An 18,583-nucleotide genomic window follows, 5' to 3' on the forward strand; every position below is an offset into this window, starting at 1 on the left:
TGGTTTTGTGTGAGGCTGTTCGACTTTATATAGTTCCAAGCCCATGATCTCACAAGCTAGCTTCGCTAGCTTGATCTTCTTCCCCAGCTCCTTATGAAGTAGGTACATATTGGCTGTGTTTGGAAACCACTTTCCCAATTGACTTTGGGTGTCCCAAACCTCTTGGGCGAAATTTTTGGTGTTTGGCAATTTTTTTTTAAAACAGCCTTGGCCCAAAGTGAGCCTTCAAAAGGTTGAAAGCCCAAGGCAGCTTCAAGGCTACCTTGACCTTTCAGCATTCTCGGCAGGCAACAGCACCAAGGATTAGTGATTTTTTTGAATTTTCAATGCTACCCTTACTCAGTCTTCGTAATTCCACATTTACCCTCATTGTCTTCATAATTCCTCATCCCCTCTCCTGTTGCTCCCTTCGCCTTCGCCTTCTTTGGAAGATTCTTTGAACGCCGCCGCCGCCACCGCAAGCGCCGCCGGCATCAAGCCACCTTTCCACGCCCTTCGTCGTGATAACTACCCCCTCCCCGCGATCCCAACACGCCTCGCCTCCCCGGATCCGGGCTTACGAGGTCGACCCCCGCCATGGCCAAGCGAAGGTCGACCTCACAAGCCCGAGAATGATGCACTTAGCTCTATTTCCCGCCCTCGCCCTCGCCCTCGCCCTCGCTTTCTAGGGCCTGTTTCGTTCGTCCGATCAATGCCGTACCGTCGCCTACCGTCGGCAATGGCGAAGACCGGGGTATTCGATGACAACACGGCGGTGTGGGCCGCGAGGCCCACGGAGCTGAAGAAGCTACAGAAGCGGGTCGGGTCATTGCCGACGATGAGGACTACGGCGTCAAGGCCATTGACCATGCCAGGGAGGCCTTGCTCGCGCTACGAAAGCTAAGGGTGAGGCGGAGGAGGTCGTCCTTCTCCCTAACGACGATGGCCCGCCCCGAGGAGTACCGGTGTACGATCTCCAAAGAATTGATGAGGGACCCCGTGATTTTCGCCACGGGACAAGTGAGAAAGTCTTGCCTTTTTCGCCTTTGATAGTCCGATTTTGGGCGATTTGGTTCTTTGCGATTTTTTGCTGTCTAGATAATGAAGCGAAGAGAATGTTGCGTTCGATTTCGAAATTTTCCTATTGGATGTTGATTTTAAAGTCACCTGAAGAGTGAATTGCTTCGATTATGATGCTTCTTTCTTCATGGAGTTCCCATTTTCCTCTTGTTTCCCTTGTTTTTACCTCCGCGAGAAGGGGTTGATGGAGCTTTCGAGTGGCGGATTCTTCCGAGTTGTGCATTTCACCAAATCCTTTTAGACCAAAGGTATTTGCATTTTCTCAAAAGCTTTCCCCAAAAGCCTTTCCAAACACAGCCATTAGCCATTTCGCTCATGTCTTCTGTATTGTTGATGACGAGGCCATAGCCTTATTTCAGCTTCCTGACATCACCCCAAATGTCCACCTCGTAGAACGTGTTCCGATTGTTCGCGAGGAATGCCTTGACGGCCCGAAGGAGAAGCCATAGCCTTGTTTCATCTTCTGATTTTCCATGTTGATGGCCACTTAGGGTTCAAAGTTGTTTGTAGAAGAAAAGCAAGAATTTACAAAGAAGAAAATGGCCAAGAAAGGACAAAAAAAAAAAAAGGAAAAAAATCACCAAAAACCCTTAATTATGTCAACTGTGACATATTTACCCCAAACTTTTTTTACGACACCAAAAACCCCAAACTTTTACACATGTGACACATTTACCCTAAACTTTTTCTTGTGACATTGAAAATCCTAAACTTATACCCGTCTGACGTATTTATCCTAAAATAGTTTTTTGTGACATCAAAAATCTTAAACTTATATCTATGTGACACATTTACCTCAAAATTTGGGATAAATGTGTCACATGCCTATAAGTTTGGAGTTTTTAGTGTCACAATAAAAAATTTGAGGTAAATGTGTCACACGAGTATAAATTTGCGATAAATGTGTCATATGAGTAAAAGTTTGAGGTAAACGTGTCACAACGGGTATAATTTAGGGTTTTTGGAGGCTTCTTCAAAAAAAAAAAAAAAAAGGTCGTCTCAAGATGAGGCATGAAGAATGCGATATCTAGGCTGACGAGGAGGGATTGAGTGCCGCGATTCTCAGCCAGGAAGAGGCCACGTCAAGGGAGCGGAAGCAGGTGACGGTGGTACGGAATTGATGGCTGTGGAATTGGATCCGACGAGGAGGGGTTGGTTATTTTCGGGAAAGGTTCGATTGGAGGCACTTGCATGACTTTTGGATGATACAGACTAGTGTTTCTTCTTCTTGGGGAGAAACGAAGGGATGTGGTTGTTTAAATAGGAGTTTTGAACTCGAGGCTTGGGTTGACTGCTGAATCTCTTTAGCGTTATTGGAGTATTAAATCTGTCAACTAACCCAAGAAGTAACGTGAAATTCGACCAAAAAAAAAAAAAAAAAGAGTACCGTCAAAAGTTTCTGACCCAAAAAAAAAAGGAAAAAGTACCGTGAAAAATAAATAATTTCAGAGTAAAATAATGGGTTTATATCATTTGTCTGAGATTAACGTAATTGGCTGAATCACCATTAATGCCTTCTCTGTTCACTTTTGTACTTGCCCATGGCCCGCGTCAGCACTTTTTGCCGATTAACGATGAAGAGAGACTTCCTAATCACAATTAAATCGTAATTATTGATCCGTATCGATCTCCTCCGCAGAAGTGACTATGACTAAATATCTTAACAGTCACATTAGACTCCATCACTTGTTAAATATTAAACAAATTAAATATTTATGGACTACATCGCACGTTAAAAAAAATTTCAAATATCATCCATGTTATTATCCCTTCAGGTACAACTCAAATTCCAAGTTAAAAGGAGCTAAAAAAATTGCCTATTATTTTCCGCCCAAGGTGTTTTCCCAGTATTGTTTGTTGGTGGTCATATCGTGCATTCAATTTTTTATTTATTTACTAGACTTTATTACAAAGTGATGACTCTTATAGAAAAATGAAACATTCAAATAAGAGTCAGAAGCAAAAAGGTAAAAATGCTCTCGTTATTTAAAAAAAAAAATCTAGCCGATGGACCTTTTTATCCTTTATTTTTTGATTTCACGCTTGCCGGAGGTAGAAAATCTTTAACATTTATTTAAAACATTTTATCATGTCAACCCCAGTGAAGCGCGGGTTTTCTCATTGATATTACTTAAATTTTTAGATTAAATTTGTTTTTGTTTGAAATACTATTATAAGCTTCAATTTTCTTAGTAACAAATGCTTTACTGTAACATTGGTTAATGAGTATACTTTCTTCACCAATTTTTCTTTTATCTAACTTGAGTTTTCCAACCCATTTCCTTTTAATTCTTTTCTACGGAAATTAAAACCTCCATTACCTTTTAAAGAGTTAAAAAGCTTCTAGCCACGTTGACTATATCTCTTTCCACTAGTTAACGAGTCACGACTGGCATTTGGCAAAAAGCAATCGTTCGCTGGGCCTGGCTCTGTAGCAGGCCGGCCCTACACAAGCAATGGCCGGCTCAGCCCGATAGATTGTCCCATTAACCCAAAATTGGCGAAATCTTTATTAGGAATTTCAATCGACTTAGCTTGGAGGGGAAACTTTTCACGTAAGACTAATTAGATCCAATTTTAAAGCGATCTTAACGACGAACAATTAGCAGTTGTTTTATGCTTATGGCTTTGAATGCAGCATCCATCATGTTTTATGAAAAACTCGAGATTTGAAAAATATTTTTCAAAAATAACTAGTTGTATCTCTTTAAAAGTAAATAAACAAAAGATATTTTCATCATCCACGAAAATATTTAGCCAAAAAATATTTTCGATGATTGATTTTTCTAAGCGACATAGTCAGTCATTTTTTTCAAAAAATATTTTCCAAATCTCAAGTTATTTGTAAAACAAACGCACCATTAGCATCAAACTCAATGGGAGGACAAGGCCATTGGACAAGAAAAGGGTATATGTAGCGAAAATTTGGTTATGTGGATAAGGAGTTTGATGCTTGATTGCTCAGGAGTATCTCTAGAAGACGATCGATGCACTGAATTGATTGAAAAACTTCGCTTTGGATACTACGAAAATCTACTATTGGTTATGTCCATTTTTGAGCTGCTATATATTCCCAACGAATGTATAGCAATGAGCGCTTAGTATATGCTGGTCGTATGGATTATTTGTCGATATGAAATTGCAAAGAAAATGGTGTTGTGTATAGCCCATCATGTGCGAGTGAGAAATGTTGGAATTAATTAATTAATGCGCCCATAATGGGCTAGGCGGTTATCGAAGGCGGTTATCTTCTTTTTTTGAATAAAAAGATAAATTGGAAGGAGGGAACATGTGTCTGTTCCACACATTTCTCCCTCTCCAAGAACTCTCTCGGACAATGCTCCCGAGACTCCATCGCACTCGAATGAACAAGGATTCTCGCAAGGCCGTACGTCGGTGGCTCTTGATTTGTAGACATCGTGTACGTTTTCTCGTGTGATCGTATTCCAATTGATGATACAAGTTAGTGATTCTTGAGCATGTTATAATATGTTTGTCCACATGTTCATTGTATTATACCACGACTTCATTTCCTTCACCACACCACAAGCTGCCGATCACCGTCTACCGCCGTGATCCCTAGCAAAGTCGGTCCAATTCAAGTTTGGAGAGATAATTCGCAAATTAGGTGTGAATCCTTATCCGAGTCAATTCAAATATTTGCTTACCTATTTTGAATGTATTATCTAATTCACATATCTTGAATGATAGGCGTCTTCTCGTTTGATTTGATATGAATGATATCTTTGGTGACCGAATGTTTATCCTATTTATTTGCTTTCCATATTCGGAAATTTTTTTTTGCATGTAGATAGAATAGGTTATTCTAGATCGCATCGAATATTTTAAAATAGATCATATATTAGGATATATTCTAAAATAAATTAGAATAGATTCTACATCTAGCTTTCCTTTATATGTCTAGATAATTTTGTAATATTTGCATATTTTGATGATATCTTGCGTATGTAGCTAATATTTACAAGATATGATTTCCCTCAATAAGTTAAGATAGTTTCAGATAGATTGCATATTTGGATAGAATCTAGAAGGTTAAGATAAGTTTTTCCTATTTAAATTAGGATTTGACTTAGTTTATTTTTTTAGTTTAAACTAGATAATATCTTACTCTAGGTAGTTTATTCTTAGTAATTCCTAATTGCGAGTTTTAATTAAAAAATGCAAAAATATCATGTATATGTGATGTCATCAGTGCTACGTTATTCAGAATGCATGCTAGGTTCATTTAGTTACGATTAGCATATATACCATGGTATGATAGCTTTTTTTTTGCATGATCTTAGAAACACACCATAATTAGAACTTCAGATTGCATCACATGCATCGCTTTTAACTTATTTCACTAAGTACGTCCTTTTTCCTTTTGTGCAATTTATTGTTTTTGTTTGCTGGGTGTTAATTACATTGATTGCATCCCCCTTTGCATGTTAGTGGTCCTGTTTAAAATCAATTCAAACTGCCTGTATAAACAACTTTTGAAAATAAAAAGAACAAAGTATCGAATGGGCATTAGAGTAATTTAGCATAATCAAGTCTTAATCCCATTTATTCTGTCAATAGAAAAAGTAAAGTAAGCTTCCGTGCTTTACCTAAGTATCCAATCAACCTACCAAAAAATGGATTACTGGAGACTCCTAAATGAATTGAATGTTCAATGTTAACTAAACCACAAGTCGCGATGAATAGGACTCGAGAGAGCTCGAGCAAATTTTCGAACTCAACAACCCCTCAACTTATGATTTTTCCGGAAGTCGCTGACATTATCAAGGAAGTTCAGGAGTAATTTCATGTTTGGGGAACCGCGGGAAAAGCAGGACTCAAAACCATAGTGTGTGGCCGGGGTGGGGTTTGGACCAACGAGCTTCCTGAAGCACCTAAATTCTCTTAAGAGGAAGTCTACCCAGCACCATAAGACAGAACTGAAGCTCTCATTGCCCATTGGTAATGAATTTGTTTCCCATATGCACATTAGAATTGTCAATTGGAGCACTAAGTAGTGATTTGTTTATATGCAAAAGCTATATAGAGAAGAAAAAAAGGCCCGACGACAAATAGCTCCGATGGTTCACGAATTGCTCGTCAAGCTAGTCGGTCTCCACTCGGCACTTTGTTCTATTCCGACTTGGCAAAATCGAACATCATACGTTTCGCTTCAGCTTTTATTATAGGAGAGTTAAGGAGACAAATAGGTGCTATTCACTTACTAGAGAAGACTTCCATTGGAGTCATTATCATCCGCGGTTGCCTGCTGAGATCGATCCCGTATATGATGAATATGTGCACAAGAACAGCAACATGGAGAGCGGCATATTCCAGTTGCAAACATTGCAATTGCTCAAGTTAAATCAAAGGACTTCTGCTCTAATCATATTTCTGGAAACGTCTATGGTTACTTTTCTCCTTTCTTATCTACACTATGTTTGCTCCTTCCTTAATATACGTTTATATCTTGGGGTTGAAAGAGGGGATGCTGTTTGTGAAAAAAGAAGAAGGAAAATTATATTTTTCCTGCATGTAATTTCACACCTTTTCCAATCAAGTCCCTGTACTTTTATTTGTCTAATTAAGTCATCCTTTCACAAATTTGCGAATCAAATTCCTCTGACATCAAATCTGATTAAGTCCAGCTGACGTGACTGTTGAACGATGTCATCATGGATAGAATTTTTCCATTGACGTGGTGTCGACATTGATTAAATTTTATCACATCATACTTATGACATTATCTATGTTGTCTAATTCTCTTCACATATGTCGATTGGGCATCCGCATATTAACATCATATTTTGGCGTATACGCTGCATACGTTTGCTGAATTAGGTCGAATTGGTGCCGGAGGTACTTAATTGAAAAATTAGTGAAAGTAGCACTTAGCGTAAAGCAAATGCCGAAATCATGTCTGCTGACCGTATCCTCTTGAAAGTTCAGAGCATTAAGATTTTGCATGGAAATGTCTCCACGAAATTCCTCATTCTGTCGTCACTCTTACAAATGCATTCCGCAAAATAATATGCTCTCCGAACCATTTCAGTTTTGATGTTAAATCGTGTGATTCTTCCTGCAATTTCCATTCGGAGGCAACAATTTATAAAAAAAAAAACCGGAAAAGAATATGTAAAATAACCTGATTTCGACTAACTATTCCTTCTTGTCTTGTTCAAACCGGCACCAAGTATTTTCTAGTTAGAGCCAAAACATAAAGGTAAAACTAACTACTTAGAGCAAAAGGTGATCTCAGAGGCATGTGACACGGTCTGGGAGACAATGTCAATCTCGAGGTTTCCTATGCACGATGGACTGTGGTCTTCCAAGAGAGAATGGATGAATCAAGTAGGATTTTTTAAGTATTCTAGAATGGTCCTAGGGGCGGGCGATATAGGAATTATGCATTCCTGTAATTAATATGCGAAGAATGGGGTTGGGAAGATATAACCTCTACCATTAGATCGAGCAGAGATCCACGGTTATTATCGCATGAGTTTTTGTATATAAAGGGGTCTCCTCCCCTCATTATATCATCTCATCTTTTGAGTAATAAATCCAAAGCTTCTCTTTTTAGAATCTCTCTCTAGAGAAGTCATTTCGCCAAACCATGGTTTTGATGGCAAGAGACTCCTTTAATGATTCGTATATGCTTTGGTTGCATGGATCTAATGCTGTTCTCATTAGTCGTTGCATTTCCCTGCTTGAGTGGATTCATTTGAAGTGTGTAGAGCATTCGCAGTTGATTCTGTTTTCGTACGAAATGGTAGAAGTTGAGAAGGGAACGATTTTGAATTTGTTATGGCTTAGATCCGGGCAAAATCAGCTTTGTGTTGGTGTGTGCAGTGTTGATTTTGCTTCTCAAAACCTTTATCTCAGCAAGCCTCAAGAGACTGCCACTGGATTATTTAAATAACATTCTGAATGTCCAACAGCTTTTCAAAATAGTTAAAACACCCTAGTGTCTTGAGTTCATGAGTTGCTTTATATCACACTGAAAATTATAGCTGCATAGAGTAGTAACACCAGAAAATCTATGGAAAACAAACATACTTCAGCAAAACAAACCAATGCCGATGACCTTAGTCATATAGGTACCAAACATGCCCAATAATTGTTCCTCGTCCAAAACTCTTGCTTTGTGATGCCCTATGTATGTCTTTACCAGATTCCAAATTCTTATGTCAGTACAATCATTTTCCTTTCCCTAAATTAGTAGACACATATTAGTGATACCAGATTAAGGCTGATGCTACAATGAAGAAGCAAATGAGAGAATAGAATTACGCTAAATAATCTCTCATACGAAGCTTTAGAATATTTGGAGATTGTAAAATACAAGTTCAGAATATGTGGCACATCCCCGACAATTTTATGAGATCAAAAATGTACTTGTGTTGGAAGCAATATGCAATATTAAAGATACGAAGCTTTAGAATATTTGGAGATTGTAAAATACAAGTCCCCGACAATTTTATGAAATCAAAAATGTACTTGTGTTGGAAGCAATCTGAAATATTAAAGATACGAAGGCTTCATATTCCACAACAACAAAAGCACTTTTTCATCCTTTCATATACTAGGGATTTCACTTGGAAAAGAAAATGTTCAGTATTAATGAATTCAGATCCATAACCATGAGTTTCAATGTACGAGATCTTGTAGCACTTACCAATAAGATCCTATCGATTAGTATTACACAGAAGAAATCAATTATATACACTAATACAATCATATCTGCTCTTCATAGACAAATTGGGACACTTGTAAATTAAAATAAACATCAAATTTAATGATTTATGACATTGTGACAAGGATCGACAAGGCAATATGGAAGATCAACTCTAGTATGTTGACGGACTCTGCTATGTCGAAACGGAACAGGTTGCAGAGGTTTAGGCAAGACCTACTCATACTTGAGAGTGAGGGGCGGCTTATATCCCCAAGAAAATGATCGAGATCGAGAATTTATGTGAAGAGATTGAAGACCAAGACCTGCCTTGAGCTGAGCTTTTTACGTGATCGAGTACCTATGTAGTTAAATGGTTTTTTAGAATACACATGGATTCACTTCTTTTGTTAGTGACGGTTTTATGATTGGTGCTTTTTTCCGCCAGAATAGAGGCTACATTCATGCTAGAGGGCTAAACAAAATAAATCGCTACATTCGTGCTATAGAGTTTTGAAAATAAAAAGAGGAAAATGTGAAAGAATGCATAGAGGAAAGATAATGAAGATGAAATCATTTTCCATGCTTTTGAATTAATTTTTTGGTGGTGGAAAATGTTTTCCTAATTTATGAACCAAACGCCGGAAATCCGATTTTGATCACCGTTGTGATTTTGAAGGCATTACATCTGGGTTGCCCTATGTATGTCTTAGTCATATTGGTACCAAACATGCCCAAATAATTGTTGCTTGTCCAAAACTCTTGCTTTGTGATGCCCTATGTATGTCTTTACCAGATTCCAAATTCTTATGTGATTTTCCTTTCCCTAGATTAGTATACACATATTAGTGATACCAGATTAAGGCTGATGCTACAATGAAGAAGCAAATGAGAGAATAGCATTACGCTAAATAATCTCTCATACGAAGCTTTAGATACTTGGAGATTGTAAAATACGACTTAGGCAGTTATCCAGAATATGTGGCACATCCCCAGGCAATTTTATGAGATCAAAAATGAACTTGTGCTGGAATATATGAATGGCTTCTTATTCCACAACAACGAAAGCATTTTATCATCCTTTCATATGTTAGGGGATTTCACTTGGAAAAGAAAATGTTCCGTGTTAATGGATTCGGGTCTATAATCATGAGTTCCAATGTACAAGATCTTGTAGCACTTACCAATGAGATCCTATTGATTAGTATTACACAGAAAAAATCAATTATTGACACTAATACAATCATATCTGCTCTTCATAGACAAATTGGGACACCTGAAAATAAAAATAAACATCAAATTTAATGATTTCTGACATTAATGGATGACTTTTTGAGATAATTGTGCTGAAAGAGAGGTCAGAATGGGACCAGCCAATCACAAAGATAACAAGTCATGACAATTGACGCAAAGTTGCCAGCCTCAGCTTGACTGGTGCCTTGATCTTCTCCACCAAATTGCAGCTACAACTTGCTCTACTAAAACCTCTGAATCACCAGAGCAGAGCAAGCAGTTGCTGTGATTTGGGTGAATAGACCAAGTCATTGCTTAGAGACAAATTACATAAAACTTGGTCCACACACACACACACACACACACACACACAGGTCCTACTTCTGGCCAAGCATGTCCCTCGTCAAATTTCCAGAAAGGTAGCATACTATATACCAAGTAAGGCACATCTGAAATCATCTTAAAAGTTTGGTACTCAGCATGCCACTGTTAAATATCATGCTTCATAGTTGTTTTCATGGCCGTTGAAATGTAAGAAAGGTAGTGGTGATCACCAAAAGCTTGATGATAACTCTTGATTGTCAAACCATTTAGTTTCTTTTATGGCAACAATGGATTTGTTTGAAACAAAAGGGCACGAAGACAATTTGTAGCGGGTATATAAAACCTCCAAGAGATGATGCATAGGAAGATGAGGACAAACAGGACCAAGCAATTACCTTGTTAGGCTTCCAATCACAGCAGTGACTGACAAAAGGTACAATGTTTCGGCAGAACTAGCGCAACAACATAGTTTTCTAAACTTTTAGGTTGGAGAAGAGAAATTACAGCGATATGATCAACGAACAAAATGGTAGCTGGCACACCTTTGGCTTTTGGAAAACCTTGAAGAGAGTATCAATCACACAATTCATCAACTTTTTCCGCATAATCGGCTTCCCTTGCCAAAGAGACCTTTAAATTGGAAGAGTAAAATCTTAATAAAACGAACCAAAACATGCAAAGTCTCCACCTTCTTTACATGTCTAGAAGAACGACAACTACAAGCTGGTAATTTGTTGTTTTGAAACTTCAACACCAACTTCAGGGAAAAGCAAAGGAAAGGACGAAAAAAGAATAGTAAAAGGACAAACGTTCATCACGAAGGAAGAGGTGGCCCCACAGGAATTCCTTGCTCCATCACAAGATGTCATTTATGTACGCAGCTCAAATCATCCAGTTACATCAGAAGACATACTTATGACTATGAAATTAATCACATTCCTCTATGAAAGAACCAAGAACCCATTTGACATTGCACCGAAGTCCAGTAGCAGGAGACACAACGTGCGATTACTGAAACAGTTCTGCCAATATCCCTTACTAAGAATAACAAACGCCAAAACTATTTGAGGAACGCCGTAGAAGGCCGAACTGTCAACCTCAAAAGATTGATACAAATCTACTAACGTGCAACTTAAAAAGCGTTCAAATTCAAGTCATCTGTAGAAAGATGCCACAGTTGGAACAAAGCATTTTAGACTAATACCAGGTGTTCAATGAGCGGTTTATCACCCTTTGTCTTTGACTCAGCAACATCACAGCATCCTTTTTTTGCTAGCTGCTTCATTGAATTACAAAAGAATAAAATTAGTCTTGCTGTTCTTGATACGATGGCTGAGGTATGAAACTTACATTTCCATGCACTATCAGCAAGATAACAAACAAATCTTATAGTAAAAGTTACTTCCAAACAATTTTGACAGCAAAGAAGTACCTTTCTTGACATTGATGATATACATCAGCTAATTCTTATACTTGATGAACTTGACAATGTATGACAAAATGTAACGGGGTCCAGGTCGGGGAGCATTATTTTCCGTACTTGATGTTGAAGTGACCCGAACTTTCTAGTTGCCTTCAAGCCTCAAGGTACCTATGCATGGGAACGAAAGGCAATATGTCTAAAGAAAGGAAGTCCAGATAGCCATAAACCAAGTGGATTCCATTCCAAGCATCTATGAAAAGGCTTGAAGGATAGCACCATCCAGTAAATGACCAACTGTTCCTCAATATCGCAGCTCACGCAGCTTAAAATCCGATACACGTGAAACTTTCATAGTACTCAAATGTTAACATGCAAATTCACATATAGCTTTTTTAATTTTGAATAATATCTTAAATTTTGGCGGGAAAGATTTTATTTGAGTCCAAAGAAACGTGCCCTTAAGAAGTATGATTGGAGTTGGCATACTCATGCCATTATTTGGTTAAAACTAGCCAACCTATAGGTAATATGTAAAATGACACTCTAAAAGTGCTAGGCTGCCAGCTAAAAAGTCATCCAACAGGGCAAGTTAGGGGGTGCATGAAAACGTTTCAGAAACAAAATTTCTGTTCCAAACCTATTTCCGGAATGTAAATCTGTTTGGTAACGCAATTCTATTTTTCTATTTTCGAAACAAAAAGTTATTTCAGAAATAGATTTGAAGATGAAATGTGAAACAAAAATTTTCTACTTTTCCGAGAAACAAAAATAGAAATCTCATTTTTTCTCAAATACCCGCCGCCGCCAACCACCACCCGGCGGCCGCCGCCGCCGCCGGTCGCCCGCCGCCGGCCGCCGGCTAACACATTTTTCAGAAGTAGAAATTTTATGTCATTATCAAACACATTTTTTTGCTCAGAAACTCATCTAGAAACAGAAATAGAAAAAACTATTTCTAGCCGTAAATCTATTTTCGAAACAGAATGGTTATCATTCACCCCCTTAAACTCAGCCACAAACATCCACTTCGTAATCAATATTTAAATGCACAACATCCACTTTGTAATCAAATCAAATAGATTATTGGGGGCATCTCGATCAAGATTTCCCAAGTTGTCGGTAGTATCTTAGGATGTGAGTGAGGTCTCGAGTTTATCCGAGCTTAATAACTTTCTTGCCCTGTTTGGCTGATGAACATAGGCTAATTGCCGAATCACGTAAATTACCGAGCCACCTTTCTTTCTCGGCATATGTGAAATATCCCATTATGAAGTTCTGGTAGGTGAAAAGAAATAATATACATGAAAATTCACAGACAGGCTGAAGATTTCATTCCAACCTCAAATCACATCAATCGGTGTTTCGAATATAAAGTTGTAATCACATTTGTTGCGTCTCAAATACTATTCGGTGAGGCTCAGCCCTTTCTTGTCTTCACTGAAGGGCATCTTAGGATTCTTATACGTCGATTGTTCATATAGTTACGTAGTTGAAGGGTTCAAGTGTGAGCTCAATTTTTTAATGATTTTCATTCTGTTTTTTCGGCCTTTCTTCTCTTGTGCTCCGATCGAGCGGATATGAATGCTTGACTGCTAAAAGGGGGTTTGGTCAAGTCGAGGCAGCAAATTGACCTTTGGCCACCAAAGCTTCTACCAAAGAAGAGGCAGAAAGTTTAGGTGGAGGAGTTGAACATCATCCTCTAGTTTGCCTTCCGAGATCGAAACTAGGAAAAACATGATCCTAAGGGTTAATCAAGGCTTGTCTCCCGGAGCTGGCGACAAGTTTCTGAGTGTATATATTGTACTCAATTCCATGACACGTTTGCAGCTAATTAGTAACTGGTCTGGAAATCATGCACAAGATTAATTACACATGGTCGCACATGTTCGATCAGTCCCAAGCTGCAAGCAATCTTTCACATTGTGCACGGCTCGACACGTTCCTCAATTCCCATCTTCATTTCAATGCATTCAATCTCAGTAAAGACCGTTACCACAGATACACGCACTTAGCTTTTGAGAAAATATAGAATTTTACAATGAAGATGAGAGTGGTGATTCGCAAAAAGAAAAGTCCCCCGCCAGTGAGGACTACTTCCATCAAGTTTTCCTTTTTCTTTTGCCCAAAGTAAAGGTGTCATGGCTGAGCACCCCCGGCATTCAGAGCCTCTCCGATCTGGAGAGGCACAAGAGCCCCGAGACAAGCGTGCAGGACCTGCACGCTCGACAGCAACATGTTCTCCCACTGGGAACCCTCTACCCTCTCCAGCCTCTCGATCGCCCTCCCTAGGACCTCCCTGGCCAGCTCCTCCAGCCCGGCCCTCCTCAGCTCCTCTCGGCCCAGCTCCCTGGCAGCCAGGGCCCTCAGGTCCACCGCGGTGGCGACGGCGAGGCCGTAGTCGCATCGCAGCCTCTCGACGATCTGGTCGATGCCGACCCCGACGAAGACGTGGCGGGGGTTGCGGAGGAAGTCGGCGAGGGCCTGGGGGATCTCGGGGGCGTGGAGGATCTGGAAGATGAGGCAGTGGGTGCCCACACAGAGCTGGAGGACGACGGGGGGGTTGTTGTCGTCTGGGCCGAAGTCGGTTCGCCACTGGACGTCCAACCCGATGAGGCGGGGTTGGGAGCCGCGGGAGGAGAGCCAGGAGGAGGCCCTGGTAGGGGAGTGGGTGAGGACGGTGCGGACGCGGAAGCCGTAGAATGAGATGTCGTAGAGGTTATAGGGGTCGTGGAGGAGGAAGAGGATCCCGTGGTCGACGATGGTGATCGTCATCGCGTTGGAGATTTCAAAGATGGCGACCGGCTGGGCTCTTGCGGGGGAGGCGACGGCGGAGGCAGACCTTGGCGGAGGCGCTCGAGAAAGAGAGAGAGAGAGAGAGTCGACCTTTGGCGTTCCGTTCGGTGGCGGAGAGGGAGGGAGGGAGGGAAATTTGAACTGGAGGAGGAGAAGAGAGGGAGACGACGACGCTGGTGGAAAATCAGCGTACAGCGTACAGCGGACGGTACGGTAGATCCCCCCGCTAAGCTAGAGATAGAGCAGACATGCGAGCTGCAAAAAAGTAGAGGTGGTCCCCACGAGAAAGATTTGGTGAGAGATTGGTTTAGTTTTTACAGATTTCTAGTCATTAAATTAAAAAGAAAAAAATCAGGTCCGGACATACGGTTCCATCCAAAATCATTTCTTTTGTTTTTTGAATCGGAAATCAGAATCGGTACTCCCGACATCGGTCAGAACCGATTAGTGCGGTTCGATCCGAGCGGTTCCTTTTGCTCATTCCTAATTTGAACAGGTACTGATACCGTCATTTTATCTATAGAGTAAAAGCGTAAAATAGTATCTAGTTTTCAGGAACGTTTTAGATTAGGTACACAACCTCAAGTTAATGAAAATTCGATCCATTGGTTAAACAAAGTACTTTGCCTTAGGTGCGGGTAAGAAGGAGAGCAGGTGTGGGCACGGATGAGCAAGACGACGGACGGGTCAAATTAGAAATCGCCAGAACGATCAGTTTGGGATGGTTTTTCAGAACTTCAATCCGATATCTGATTTTATAAAATTTAAAATTTAATGATTTTCAAAATCCGACTTTCGATTTCACGGAAAATCGAACAAAGGGTAGAGCGCAGAAAGCTCAACCTCTCTCTCTCTCTCTCTCTCATCTTTTGGCCTTTTTCTTGTTCTGTGAAAAGACCTCCCTTTCTCTTTCTCCATGCGCAGAGCTTGCTTCTCCCTTTTTGGTGATTAATGTACGATGAATTGCCAATACTTTTGTCGGATTCGCTTGCCTTTGGACGCATGTTCATTGACAAATTACTGGAGTAGGGCTGTCTCGGTGCGTTTACGAAGTGAGAGGCTTTGCACTGAGATGTATTCTGGTAGCTCGTCCTTTTGGGAGACTTGATGAGCGTAAGATGCACCGTCGGACGGTGACGGACGAACGGTGTCGGGGCAGCCCAGCAGCAGAGAGCGTCGTGAGTGCTCCGACATGGTGCGTTTCCCACGTGTTCATGTAGTCGCGTGGTTGAAGGGCTAAAAGTGTTCATATGATCGATCATGATTTTCGGCATATATACAGGAGAGAGACTCCAGCAAAGATGCTTCCTTTAATATGTTGTTTTTCACAAAAAGAACCATCAACGCACGCGTCTACACTACTAGCATATTTGATCAGGAACGACACTATAAGAAGCAAACTAGTTATGTATCTTATGATGCAGCAATTATGTCCGGATCACGCCTCGAAACCGCTGGACTTTTAAGTATAACATGAAGGAGTTTCCATCCATTCAAACCATAGTCACGAGGACTCGATCCACTGGCGGAAGCGTAGTACACAACAAATTAATCCTGAGATCAAAAGAGCGAACACCATCTTGATGACGGGATATGAACAGGAGATTTTTCAATGAAATCAGCATGCATATGGGATTTTATTAAAGCTAAGTAAAACATTCTGGTTTTGTGTTTGCCAGTGCTTTTCCATCAAGAACAGGACAGGACACGCGTCAAATCTCAAGAGGCTCCTTTCATTGAATTTTTTGTTCTTATCCTTTTATTTTTCTTGCATAGACCGCGCATTGTCAAAAAAATCCCGGAGATATATACACACACACATCTATTTACCTAAGACGTATTATGAGAGGACATTCTAAAAAAGGGACCTCAAGTGTCCTCATTTTCTCAAATAGGGATTTCAAGTGGATTTTATTTCAAATAAGAGCCTGACCAATGTTATTTTCGTCAAAAGATTGACCTAACCAAAGTTATTTTCGTCATTTGATTTGATTTTGTCTTATCTTTTCTTTTGATTTTGATTTTTTTCCCTTGGTTTTGCCAGCCGGCCAAGCCACTGGCGAGAGCAGGCTAGACCATCGACGCTAGGCCCGCCCTCGATGCCCGTGAGGGACGGCCTCGCCCTGCCCATGCACGGCGGGCGAAGTGAGCCTTCGCCTAGATCCAGCGAATACACAATTTCACACCAAGTGTTATCTATAACATACCTGGTACATCACACAAGGTCAAGCGGAAAAGGACCAAATTGGGGGACACTTGCTGCTCATTTTACACGCAGGTTCTATTGGGTGGACTTCAATTGAGATGAAGCAGGGTCCTTTGGCCTTCTTCTTCTCTTCCCCAGCACCAGTCCCCGTCTCGGGGAACTTTGTGGATGCATCTTTCCTGGTAATGGACGAGTCATTGCAACTAGCTCCAAGGCAGTGATTTTGATGTCATCCGCAACTATTTTTCGGTCAGGAAATGCATCAGGTGATCGATCATGTATGTGTGTTCACAAAGCATAACATAGGAGAAATCGCAGCCATTGTCTTCCAAGTCCTTAGCCCTTTCTTGTCTTCACTGAAGGGTGACCAAAGTTATTCGAGTGACAAGATATATTCTGGGCCTGTTAGGATTATTATATGTCGAGCGTTCATATAGTTACATTTCCACAGCTTAAGGGCTAAGGCCAATTTGGATCATTTTCATTATAAAACTTACCAATTTCATTCCGGTTTTACGTGTATTGACCACCTTTCTTTTTGTTTTCTTCTTTTCCGCCCTCCTCCCCTTGTTTACATATCAAGTTGATACGAATGCTGGCCTTGACCACCGAAATACAGGCAGAATGTATAGGCAGAGGAACTGAACATAACGTTAAGGGTAAGTCGCGACTCACCTCCAGAAGCGCACGACCAAGTTTCCAAGTGTATCTTGTACTCAATTATACAACAGAATTATACAACAGATGAAACTCGGCTCGCTAGGTGTGTTGATTAGCACCAACTTAGTGGATCCAAAGCTTCGATTCCCGCAGACATTTGTCCTGAATACTCTCTTTTCGATACGGTCAATTGTCTAGCGAAAGAGGAATCAAATACACGAAAGGTGTTTCGAGAATTCTATTCTAAAAATCCACATCAGGGGATATGTGGGAAGTAATCCTGGCATTCATCCACAATACAGTCTTGTGGAATTTGGCATTACCATGAAGGTGTTTAAAGACGGTCTGCACCTACGATATCGTATCAGGCAAGTCATGCGACATCACAGACTCATTTTTTCAGGACTACGTGCCTTAAGTATATAACATGTAACAAGCGACCGTTCAAATCTGTGGCGTTTCATATACATCAAGGGAAAGTTTCAGATGAAACTAACAATATGTCCCAGCTTAGAATTCTACAGTAGAGTTCCCACAACACAGATAAGTTGCAGACGAAACTAGGAAATATCCCAGCTTAGAATTCTAGTCTAAAGTTTCTACAAGAAACTATGCCCATGTTCATATACATCAACAACTGTATTTCCAGTTGACTTAAAGCTTGGAACCTTAAATTTTGATCCGAATATTAAGCGATTAGTCTAAAAGAACCAAAAACAAATAATAATAAGCTTCAATTCCATGTCAACTTGCTTCGATTTGTTCCTGTCCTCTGTCAGTTCAGATATATTATCAATGTGCACAAAAACACAGAAGAAAATGAAAACCTGAACCACTGCTGACAAATTTCCTCAATAAGAAGCCAATTGAAGCAGAGACATTAATATTAAAAAAAAAAAAAAACAGATGATAATTGAGCTTGACATGAAATCAATCAGAAAGAAAATATGGTACCTTGAACCATTCCAGGTAACAATGTCGACCTCGAATTTTGCATTGCTAACCTAAGTGAAAACCTCAACTTCTGCAATAAGATCATTCAAGTAACTGCCCAAAATGAAGCCAAAATATATCAAATTGCATATCCTGCGGTGCCTCTTGTAACGAACAAGACATAGGTTAAAATCATGAGAGGCCCAGACAACAAACTTGGAGCAGGATTCAGTTGCAGGGGCCTCTGAAACCCAGAACGCAACACTTACACAAATACGAG

At 40.2% G+C, this 18,583-nt stretch overlaps 1 protein-coding gene across 1 annotated transcript; it reads right to left on the reverse strand.

Annotated features, from left to right (window-relative positions):
* Positions 1-13,838: 13,838 nt before the first annotated feature.
* Positions 13,839-14,638, reverse strand: LOC115740031 (Werner Syndrome-like exonuclease). The gene has a single exon (XM_030673383.1). It carries the CDS (start codon positions 14,481-14,483, stop codon positions 13,848-13,850), a length of 636 nt encoding a protein of 211 aa, XP_030529243.1. The 5' UTR covers positions 14,484-14,638; the 3' UTR covers positions 13,839-13,847.
* Positions 14,639-18,583: the final 3,945 nt, after the last annotated feature.

The sequence above is a fragment of the Rhodamnia argentea genome, chromosome 5 (genome assembly GCF_020921035.1).
Source record: "Rhodamnia argentea isolate NSW1041297 chromosome 5, ASM2092103v1, whole genome shotgun sequence".
NCBI classification, from domain to species: domain Eukaryota; kingdom Viridiplantae; phylum Streptophyta; class Magnoliopsida; order Myrtales; family Myrtaceae; genus Rhodamnia; species Rhodamnia argentea.

Bases quoted from the DNA above. Each gene is read 5' to 3' on its own strand.
- LOC115740031 (XM_030673383.1), bottom strand. From the start codon at position 14,483: ATGACGATCACCATCGTCGACCACGGGATCCTCTTCCTCCTCCACGAC.